Raw genomic sequence first — 11973 nt, 5'->3', positions numbered from 1 at the left:
ATGACTCTTTGTATTTCACAAACTGCATTCTGTCACTAAGATAGCTTTCGAGCCATTTCAGTGCATGTCCTCGGATGCCATAATGTGATAGCTTTTTAAATAATATGTTATGGTTTATTGTGTCAAAAGCCTTTTGAAAGTCAAGAAACACACCAAGCGTAACACATCCTTCGTCTATACTTTTCAATACCGTATTCATAAGATTAATTAATGATAATTTAGTACTATACTTCTTCCTAAATCCGTACTGATGGTGATATAAAATGTCATGCGTTTCTAGAAAACTGGTCAATCGAGCATTAACTATTTTTTCTAATACTTTACCCAAAATTGGTAAGACAGAAATGGGTCTATAATTCCCCGTTTCATGTTTATTACCTTTCTTAAACAGTGGACTGACTTTAGCAATTTTCATTTGATCAGGGAAATTTCCTGTTTCCAATGAAAGATTGAAGATATGTCTTAATGGTTCAGCCAAAATAGATGCACCATCCTTAATCAGGCGTACTGGAATGTTGTCGTAACCACAAGCTTTCTTCTCGTCTAGAGCCAACATGTGGTCATGAACTTCCTTCATTGTGACCGGTTTCCAAAAAAGGGATTGCTCAACACTATTACTCAAATAATCTTCAAATAATGTGGGTACATTTGGTATTGCTGATGCTAGATTTGGACCGATGTTTACAAAGAAATCATTAAATTCATTGGCAATTTCAGATTCGGTTGTTAGAACTTTATCATTTCCATTAATACGCCTTATAAGTTTTTCTACCTTAGTACCTTTGTTACCTTTATTTCTCCCTGATATTAATTCATTTATGATGTTCCACGTTTTACTAGTGTTATTGCTGTTCTCAGCTAGCAAACCACTGTAATAATTTCTCTTGGCATTGCGAAGAACAGTCGTTAATACATTTCTGTAGTTCCGAAATTTGTGTACATCACTTACATCAAAATTAGATTTCCTTACTTTTAAAAACAATTTATATTTTTTTCGAACAGACTTCATTATTGATTTGGTTATCCAAGGTTTCTTATAAGCGCGTCCTTTGCAGCTTCTTTTCTCTTTGATTGGTGCATGTTTATTACAAACATTATTAAACAAATTAAGAAAAATGGAGTATGCCATGTTAACATCTTCACAGCTATTGATATGTTGCCATTCTTGCTCAGCAAGGTCATCTTTAAAGTTTTGTACATCATAGTTTTTATAACATCTGTAAGTTACAGTTTGTGGATAATGCAGCTGCTTCAAATTACATGGATTTTCTAAAATCATGAACACAGGGTAGTGATCAGAAATATCACATTCTATAACACCCGAGTGATTATCATACTTGTTCATATTAGTGTATATATGGTCTAATAAGGTTACAGACTCACTGGTTACTCTTGTTGGATATTTTATTTTCTGCTCCATTCCTACGCATTTCATCGCTGTTGAAAACCCTTCTGTTGTTCCGTCTGAACTTAATGAATTTATATTAAAATCTCCTATTATAATGGTATTGCGTCTGTCGACTTTAATGTCTTCTAAAACTGTGAGAAGACTTTCTTGAAACTCTTTAACATCTGTATTTGGTTTCCTATATAAAACACCTACCATCACCTTTTGAAATTCTCCATTGTTTATTTCAAACCAGATTGATTCTGTATGCTTCACTGTATAATCTTTCACGACATATTTCAAATTAAAACGAATATAAGCTCCTACCCCTCCTCCTCTTTCTCTACCATCCCGGCACTTTACCTCCAATAAATAACCTTCCATTTCCAAGGTCGATTTTTCTAAAACTCTCCATACTTCTGATAATGCAATTACATCGAATCTGAACTTAACGCAATCTTCATATAACAACTTTAAGGAATCAACATTTTTGTTTAGCGAACGTACATTTACATGGGAGATACTAATTGATTTTTTACCGTCAAGTGGCAATGTACTATCAAATGAATTTGGACATAACTTGTAAGAATGTGATACAGTGTTATCAAACATATTATTAGAATATTTGTATCATGAAAAAAAGGACATTATGAGGAGACATTACTCCAACAAGCGGAGTCTGAAGTTTTTGTATTCGATATTATCCAAACCAACTGCGAACAAGTCGTCAGGGGTTGAAATTATCTTAAAGGTATCATCGTTCATTTTGCAGACGATGTTCCCTGCCTTCGTTGATACAGATTTCACCTCTGTAGATTTCTTTGCTGCCATCAAGACAGCATAGCGAGTAGAGGTGAGGTCTTCGTTCACAAAAACCTGCCTAAAGGATTCCTTCCCCTTCAAGTGGAAACGCCCCTGGTAGACCTTGTCTCGCTTACGTTGGGCGACAAAGCGCACGACGGTGTCGCGCTTCTTCCCCGCCACCTTCCTTCCAAGGCGATGGCAAGCCGAGATGTCGCTCTCTGCAAGCTGCATCCCGGTCTCCCCAGCCACCTTACAGATTTTCTCGATCAGGATCTCCTCTGTCTCATCCCTCTCCTCCTCAGCCAGACCGCTGATCCTCAAATTATCTTTCCTGCCAGCCTGCTCTATTGCATCTTGTCGAAACTGGAGGTGGAGAAGATGGGGATTGACCACCTCCTTAAATGACCGCAGGCACACCTCTTTCACTGCCTGAACTATAGCAGGAACGGCTGCCTTTACTGCTGCCTCAACTGCCTGTTTCACAACATCTCCCATCATGCCATATTCGCCAATCTCCAACTCTTCTAGATGATCTCCTATATCAACGAAAATCCCCTTCTTTTCCGGAGATGCTGCAGCTGCCATCCCTCGTTGAGAGGCGACCTTGCGATCTACATCATTGTTGACCACAAATGGGCGCTGTGGTGATGGGGGTTTTGCCTGGCCCTGAGCGGCTCCTCGGAGAAACATTCCAGGCATATTATCCTTCTTCGCCTTTCCCTTACTTCCACGACCAGGCATGTTGATAACAGCAAAAGGTGGATGTTCACTTCAGGAAAATAAAGGGATGGGACTGAAATGTGTCCACAGCTACAGAAGTCCAGATTTGGATGTGAATTCTAGCTTCAAATTCTCAGTTTCCAGTCATCTGTTGATCTGTGAACTCTCTCCAAGTAGTGCCTTAACACTAGACAAAGGCCTCACATATCCATATATGGATCAAACAGTGAAAGTTTTTGTTAAATCCAGTATTTTACAGGACACAAAATAACACATCTTCTCTTCCTCGCTGTCCAGAGTATTCCAGAGTGTCTGGATTGTCATCAACATCTTAAAATCGTATTTGAAGGTCACGAAATTGTATCCATACAGGATATCATCAACGGGAAGGTCAGAATTGGTCATCTTTCTGAGAAGTGCTGCATCCACAAACAAGAGAACAAAGATATGATTTGTGAGGATTGTAAGGTCCATGTCTGTTACAAGTGCGTGATAGTCGGTCATCAAAATCACAATATCAAGAATCAGCCTGACTTCGAGCAGGAGTTACGGCTAAAGGTAAATGTCGTTTTTTCGGTATTATATGCGTCGGAAGCGGGGAGGGGGGGGGGGGGGGCAGAGGCGGCTGATACAATAATTCAAGTGGGGGGGGGGGAGAGGGGTGGCCTGGCTTTGGGAAAAAAGGAAAGGTTCATTAATCCATTGCATTATAATAACATTACAAAGGCTCTGACAGTTGCATCCTTGCATCCTGCAAACAACATCCCCCCCCCCCCTCAGGATTAATTATGTTTCTAAACCATGTCTACAACAAAGACACTGCAAGAAAGGATGTAAATACAAAATACAAAATGAAATCCCCCCCCCCCCACCCCCCCTTGACAATAAATATTTTGTAGCAAAGCCCTAACAGTAGATTAGGACTGAAAATGCAGAATTTACTAATTCCAATACCTAGTTTTGGGTCGGTACCGTCCATTACAAAATATAAAAAGATGTGTAAGCATAATTATGTTTATGATGTAGAAAGCCGGTGTCATAGAGGCAGCTACAGTTGGGGGGCATATTATTCCCTCTTGTCGGGGATGGAGCCAAATTGTTTCTGCCCCCCTCCCCTTCACAAGGCTAAATATTTTTACAAACAGAGCAGGATTTGATTTTCCCGCCTCCCTTGCCAGACCAAAAAATGTTGAAATAATTTTGTAGTATGACGATGAGGAAGAGATTCTAGAAAACAAATAATCACCATTTCAAATTCTAAAATTCTCTCCCGGTCGCTTCGCTCCCCCACATAATAGATGTATGCTTTCTTCAAAAGCGTCAAAGCGAGGAGGCTGATAATTTTTGTTAAATGTCAAGGTTGCGGCTAAATTGTTAATTAATTCCCCCTTTACAAGACACAATTTCGCCGTATATCGATTGTGAATACAAAATGGCAACATGCAATGATCTGACTGTTCATGTTTTCCGTAATCACTGTTTAAACCCTCAATATAGCCCCTAACTGTGATGTATAGTCATTCTTATTTAGATATAAAATAAAAAAGCGCTCTACGCCAAGGCTCCGAAGTTTTCGGGGACAGCTTTCCTCTAAAAGGGGGCAGAAGACAAACACCCCGCCCGGCTCGCAAGACAATAGCACAACTGTATTTGACAATATTGCAGATATGTAAAGCATTTAAGAGCTTTCAAATACGGTTTCAACTTTCTAAATCGCTATCTTTCAGTCACTAGGCTTCCTCACATTTTAGTAGTTGGAATGTGTCTTATCGTTGTACAAACCCTGTCTACTATGACAGGCGCGCCGGAAGCAGTTTGGGATTGGGGGGGGGGGGGGGGCAAACATTCCAGGGGGCTCACCTTCCAGTGGCAGTGACGTAACGAGCAAAAACGTTTGGAAGGGGGGGGGGAGGGGGCAGAAGAAAAATCTGCATCACCACCACTCTTATACTTTACATGCAGGCCCCCTGGATCGTTTTTCAAAGTGGATTATTAACGATCAGGTAGAGCGTAAATTGGCGTAGGGTCCAGGGCCTGAGCCCCCAGAAGCTCAGAGGTTTTAGGCATTACAATTATGGTCGATAAGCATATTTAGATACCTTATTTGTGACACTGGCAGGACACTAATTGGCGGAGAGGCCAGGGAGCAGAGCCCCCGGAAGCTCGGGGGTTTTAGGTATTTAATAATGGTCAGATGAGCATACAGGGGACTGCCTTAGGGCACTTGATGGGTTCCGGGGGCGGAGCCCCCGTAAGCTCTGGGGTTTTCGGCATTTAATAACGGTCAGATGATCATCCAGGGCCCTGCCTTAGGGCCCTTAATTGGTGGGGTCCAGGGGGCAGAGCCCCCAGAAGCTCAGGGTTTTTAGTTATTTAATAACGGTCAGATGAGCATACAGGGGACCGCCTTAGGGCACTTGGTGGGGTCCGGGGGCTGAGCCCCCGTAAGCTCAGGGGTTTTAAGTATTTAATAACGGTCAGATGAGCATACAGGGGACTGCCTTAGGGCACTTGATGGGGTCCGGGGGCGGAGCCCCCGTAAGCTCTGGGGTTTAAGGCATTTAATTACGGTCAGATGAGCATCCAGGGCCCCGACTTAGGCCCCTAATTGGTGGGGTCCAGGGGGCAGAGCCCCCAGAAGCTCAGGGGTTTTAGTTATTTAATAACGGTCAGATGAGCATACAGGGGACCGCCTTAGGGCCCTTGGTGCGGTCCGGGGCGGAGCTCCCGTAAGCTCTGGGGTTTTAGGTATTTAATAACGGTCAGATGAGCATACAGGGGACCGCCTTAGGGCCCTTGCTGGGGTCCGGGGGCTGAGCCCCCGTAAGCTTTGGGGTTTTAGGTATTTAATAACCGTACGGTCAGATGAGCATACAGGGGACCGCCTTAGGGCCCTTGGTGGGGTGCGGGGGCGGAGCCCCCGTAAGCTCTGGAGTTTTCGGCATTTACTTACGGTCAGATGAGCATATTTTGATACCTTATTTGTGACTTTGGCAGGTCACCTATTTTTTTTCTCTCTCTCTTTTTTTCTTTTCTCTGTAACAAACTTTTTCAAAAAGTGAGGGGGGTTTGAGCCCCTGAGCCCGGCTGTTCTGCAGACTCTGACATAAAGGCTTCTAAATAAGTATATTTTTCGCCCGACTGGAAATTTGGGAATTTCAAATTTTCCAAAAACGCATAAAAAGATATGACTTACAAAAAAAATTGAGAAAAAATTCCGGAAAATCATGTCATTTCAATCAACATTTGTAAATCACTGGTATCGAATAAAAATTACCCCCCCCCCCCCCCCCGCATCAGTACGCCATTGTTCAGGGGCTCATGAGCTTCTCACCCCTTTAACAAAAAACACACACGCTTTCCCATTTTCTCACAATATGTCCACGATATGCGCGTATCGCTATTATTAAAACCTCCATTGATAGGTAGCATGCGCAATGTTTAGGAAATTTAATTCCTGTCAACTTTCCTTTTCTTTGAATGGAATTTTATACGTCATTTGAGTCAGGTTTTTTAGTATTGTTATGTTCTTTTGGGTTAAAAATACAAACCATCTTAACTCCTTTACTGCTTTTTTTTTTTTTTTTTTTTTTTTTTTTTTTTGGGGGGGGGGGCGTTTTTGGGGGGCAAAAATGCGTTTTGCCCCCCCCCCCCACTTCTGGCGCCTATGCTCTTGAAGCTGGTAGGGTGTGAAGATCAATGCTTATCTCTAGTAAAATGGATGGGACAACACTTCCGCCACACCCTCTCACAAGACATGAAGCTCTTTCTGTTGCTCGCATACATGCAAATCATTATTTTGAAGAAGACTAGAATTTTCAGTTGAGTTTCAAACTACTTGATTACACTTTTCAATTTAACAGAAGCAAATGTTTAGCTCGGTCGCTTCACTTCTTGGCGCAATAGTAAACTTTCTGTCATTATTCAAATTATCTTAAATCTGCTTGTGTTTTAAGGCATCTTAAGAACACTATATTCCAATCCAATACTACGAAAAATAAGAATGCAATGTTTGTTTCCCTTTCTTTTCTTTCTTCATAAATATCAAGAAACATGAAAAGAGAAACGGTGTTTTTTGTTTGCTGATGAAGGGGGGGGGGGTGGGGTGGCTATTTGCAGGTAGTACAGCGTAGCTTTATTTCATAGCTATACATTAGTAAAATACATGTATCCTTGTAAAAAAAATTGTCTACCATTATGATGACGATGATGATAATAATTTATTTTTCATAAAAAATAAATAATTATAAGTAGAAAGAGAATAGTAATTATGATGATGGTAATAGTAATGATGTTAATGAAAATCATCATCATCATTATCATCACCATAGTTGGTAATAGAAGTAGTAGTATCTTTATTCTTATTCTTATTATTATATAACTTTAAATTGTTAAAACTAATAATTTCATCAATCTTTTCATCATGATTATTATTATTATAATCATAATACTATTACTATTTGGCCTATCTCCACTCTTGTTATCTTATATTTCTGCCTTCATAGAAATTAACTTATTACCAAGGTTGTATTCCCTTAAAAAAAGAAGGCTGAAAAACAATGTATTCAAATCCGCTGTCCTCCGATTATGATTCATGATTATTGGGGGGGGGGGGGGTCGTGGTTTAACTTTTGTAAAACATGAGGCGCGCGCGAAATCTGGTGTTTAATTTTCAAAACATCTAGGGTGGAATTGGCATACATCTTATTTTACTATATATTTTTTCCTTCTCGTTTCTCTATCATTCGCTTTGTTTAGGTGAACAACCTTGTCCAGCGATGTGCTGCTAAGAAGACAGAACTGGAGAAGAACATTCAAAATGTTGAAGTACAACGTCATGAAGTATTCACTGCCGTGCAGAAACTACTTAATGATGTCAGTCAAGCCTACAGCATCAAGGCTAAAGAGCTGGAAGAAAATCATCGAAATCTCATCGAGCAAATCGATAGAGTAAAGCGGAGTTTCGATGACGACCTCAACGTCTTGAAATCCAAGGATCGACAGAGGATCAAGAGTATGTGTAGCTCAATAACACTGGTAGCTAATGATAGACTGGGTCGTCTTGAGACGGACAGTCTTTCTGCTCATACCTTGCTCTGTGAGGAGCTGGATGCAATGCTGAAGGAGGCTACGGATCACACTTCTGCGGCAGCCATTACGAAGAAAGCACAGGAGAAGAGGTTCAAGCTTGCAGATGATACTCGTCTTGACCTCGGGAGCATCTCATCAGATCCCAAGTTGCAAGTCATTCAGTGTGTAGATCTACGGGGACAGATGGTGGGTATGACACCGTATTCTGATGACAGTGTAGCTATCGGATATAGTAGTGTACATGGTATAGATATCATTGATTCAGCTGGTACAAAGGGGCAGTATCCAAACATACCAAGTAACATGAAGTGTTATGATCTTGTGTTTCAACAAGACAGGTCGTTATGCATATCGACGGGTAGCAAAGAAGCACACATATATTCTCCCAATGGAGCCAGGAAATCAACCATTCACATAAAAAACAATCGCTGTTTTAATCTCAGATTAAACAGAAGTCCATCAGATGAAATCCTCATCGCTAACAATGATAATAAAGTCTATATCTATGACCCGACTGGATCTACTCTCAAACACACTCTTCCAACAAAACACAACAAGACGTTCCAGGTATCTGCCACCAGGTCGGGTTTGATTATCACGAGTTCAAAATATTTTGACACCAATCCAAACGTGGTGACGGTCTATGACAGGGCTGGGAATGCTGGTGAGTCTCTACAAGCTCCAAACGGTGTCCTCCTGTATGCTGCCGTGGATGAGCAGGACAGTGTGTATGTAGCGAGTGTTGATCTTAATAATGGTCACTTGGTGATCAGGCTCTATGACCTTGATGGTTTGAACCTGAATGAAAGAGTTGAGTTCAATGCACTTAATCTAACGCTTGAACATCAAGTGTGTTACTTGGTTTCCATCTCTCAAGACATGCTCGCGTTTGCTTGTCGCAAGAAGTTGTATTTTATCAAAGTAACACTATAATCCATCTCACACTCTATATTACCATTATCGGTGTTGTGTATACCTTTCTGCTCCAACTGTACTCTATAATATGGGCCTATAAATGTGTCATTTTACAGTGTTCATTCTGAATAACTAACCGAATGGGAAGATGCTTATTCTCTTGATAGATTTTAATTGCCTGTATATAGTTGTCATTATCCAATATAATGATAACGTCCCTCTATCGAAATAGTATGTAAATACTGTACGTAAAATATGCATCTACTTCATGGATTGTGTAATGGTTTCTCTTATTTACTGTAAAGGGTGATATACGATATCGTTATGTATAACTTGAAAATTGGTTATGTATTGATTGAATGCATATTAGTGTTATTTCCCTTATGACTTGTTATTAATATCAAAGTATTTTTTAAAATGATTGTTCATATATTTCTTGACTTTTATGGTAATTATTTTGTATCTATAAATGAACAAATAATTTATACAGACATTGTAGATAGGAACCAATTGTAAATAAGCTGGGAGCTGCTAAAATTTAGTTTGTTATGATGTAGAGAAGTTCTGTTTCCTGACTAAGTAATATAAGAATATTATGATATTGTAACGAAATTTATTACAACTGTTTAATACAGACTTCTCTCGTTCTCGAACTCTTAATTGTCTCTTCTTAGTTCTCGCTCAGTATCTCTCTCTCACTCATGCGTGTTGTAAGAATATGTATAAATATTCATTAGGAGCAGCTACACTGTAAGCGCGCACGAAAGATTGTGACGTAATAAAGAGTTTTAAGACTCATCAGTTTTGGTTTAGACACATGAACACGATGTAGTCCCTGTCTTGTATTGTACTAGTTTAGTTGGATTTGAGTGAATCAACCCTAGGCCAACAGCTATCAAAACATGGTGGCAGCGGTGGGATAGATGTTTTTTTGCCGTTGAAATGATCTTGAGTCTGATCACTGTAGTGATAGCGGATTTTGGACATGCTTTGTGAGACAGAATTGTTGATGACCGAGAACTGAGTTTGGCGACTTCAACGCAGTGCGGTGCGGTATGTACTATAGTGCGTCGTCGTGTATATTCTGTACTACATGTGTGTGTCTTCTGTGAATCCGTATTCCGGTGCACGAGAAAGAACTTTTATGTGTCGCGTGCATGTGGACCTGGAACCACTTCGACGTCGTCGTGCGATGATGTGTGTAATCGAACTCTTGATTGGAGTTTATCGTTATTGGATCACAAGCTAGTCTAGATCGACTCTGGTCTAGATAGGACCTAGATCTACAGTGTATTTGTGTGTGTTCGTGCGGACATGGACATGGTGTAAGCACCCTCCGAGACTAGACTACAGGTGAGCCCAGCACTGCAGCAGTGAAGCAGAAAAGTAACTTCACGCGATGGGAGCATACTTGACTTTGTAGACCTACATGTATGTAACAAGTTAGACCTACATTATGAGACTGTGTTATTAACTGGAACTACTGCGCAACTATTGTAACGTCAGTCACTGAGTGAGCCTTTCTTGATGTGCAGACTTCTTTGGACTCCAGTATCACTGCCAGATCTACACTACGACGACAAGGTGTATCCAGAATCTATTCCAGATGTGTTGTCTTCACAAGGAAAAGGGACTTGATGATTGATCAATATCAGATCTAGATCTAGTCTAGAAACTGAGCTTTAACGATCGCCGATAGGTCCATATCTACCTCGGATTGAGTTGGAACTGATATTCAGGACATATAGCTTCAGTATACTTCGAAGAGATTGAACAGTTAATTATAATTATATAGGCCTACTGGACTGGACAACAATCAGCTATTAATATTATAAGACTGAGCTGAATGTAAGGAGGGTCAAGTGTGGAATTGTTTTGAATTTGATTATTGTTGATAAGCAATATGCCTAACCCTTGTTCTGTACTTTATAGGTTTGAGAGCTATATACTTGTAAGTTGTATGATATATTCAACCAATTGGGGATTCCATGGTACCCATCTGAGTTCTGACTAGTATTATTAGTAATAGTAATACAGATCTACATTTAGATCTAGCTAGTTTGACCATTGTCTTCTGTTAGAAGTTAGTCATGTATAGAAGTGAGATAGACTTAAAATCTGAATTGTAAGAGTTCACGAGGAGGTCTCATGATAATGTCATGTGTATTCAATAATATTGATGGTATCTAAGTTCATGACACATTAGTATTCTAGATGGCCTAGGCAGGGACGTTCTTGTCATTACTTTAGTAGATCCCTGTAATGTGACCTATTGGTGTGAAACTACATAGTCTTGGTTCAAGAGTTGTATGGACATTGTGTGTACCATACTGATTGCCAGTATTGATAGTATACAAGTGCATTCTTTCTGTTTATGTGCTGATTTTAAGTATTGGTCCAATGCATTATATTTGTTGTTGTAGTAACTCTGCATGCATGGTACTTTTTGTCTAGGACAGAACCAGGTTCAGTGACATTACATGTAACAGATTGGATTGTACACATTTACAAACATGGCTGAAGCTCAACTTCCCTTTCATATTGCACCACCGCCACCCCTAAGGCATAAAGAAGATAGGGTGGAAGAGTGGAAGATGTTTAAACAAATGTATGAAAATTATGAGGTTATCACTAAGTTAAAGCAACAGGACAGTGAGTACCAAAGAGCTGTATTTCTCCATACAGTAGGTCCTGAAGGTCTAAAAATCTTCAATGCTATTACTTTTGAAAGAGATGGAGATGACAAGAAAGTCGATGTCATTATCCAGAAGATGAATTCTGTCATCATCGGACAAACCAATGAGATATATGAGAGATTCATATTCAACAAGCGGGACCAGAAACAAGGTGAAAGCATCGAAGCATATGTGACAGAGTTGAAACAGCTCGCTAAAACCTGTAAGTTTTGCGACTGCCTGAGGGAAAGCCTCATCAGAGATCGCATCGTGTTGGGAATTGCTGATACTGCAACAAGGAAAATCCTCCTCCAAAGGAAAGACTTGAAGTTGGAGACAGCTATAGACATTTGCCGTTCTTCTGAAGTCACTGCCTGACAA

At 40.2% G+C, this 11973-nt stretch overlaps 1 protein-coding gene across 1 annotated transcript; it reads left to right on the top strand.

Annotated features, from left to right (window-relative positions):
• The first annotated feature begins 3224 nt into the window (after window positions 1–3224).
• Window positions 3225–9739, top strand: LOC105439498. Its single transcript, XM_030979602.1, has 2 exons — window positions 3225–3469; window positions 7670–9739. The coding sequence occupies exons 1-2, from the start codon at window positions 3359–3361 to the stop codon at window positions 8933–8935; spliced, it is 1377 nt and encodes a 458-aa protein (XP_030835462.1). The 5' UTR covers window positions 3225–3358; the 3' UTR covers window positions 8936–9739.
• The last annotated feature ends 2234 nt before the right edge of the window (window positions 9740–11973 follow it).

The sequence above is a fragment of the Strongylocentrotus purpuratus genome, unplaced genomic scaffold (assembly GCF_000002235.5).
Source record: "Strongylocentrotus purpuratus isolate Spur 01 unplaced genomic scaffold, Spur_5.0 spur5_scaffold_10, whole genome shotgun sequence".
NCBI lineage: Eukaryota > Metazoa > Echinodermata > Echinoidea > Camarodonta > Strongylocentrotidae > Strongylocentrotus > Strongylocentrotus purpuratus.
This window is presented reverse-complemented; position numbering and strand designations above follow the sequence as displayed.

What these genes read in the sequence shown, in the direction of transcription:
- LOC105439498 (XM_030979602.1), top strand. Translation starts at nt 3,359, where the DNA reads ATGATTTGTGAGGATTGTAAGGTCCATGTCTGTTACAAGTGCGTGATA. An exon ending in AGCAGGAGTTACGGCTAAAG is followed by an intron (nt 3,470 to 7,669) that starts GTAAATGTCGTT and finishes CGCTTTGTTTAG; the next exon opens with GTGAACAACCTTGTCCAGCG.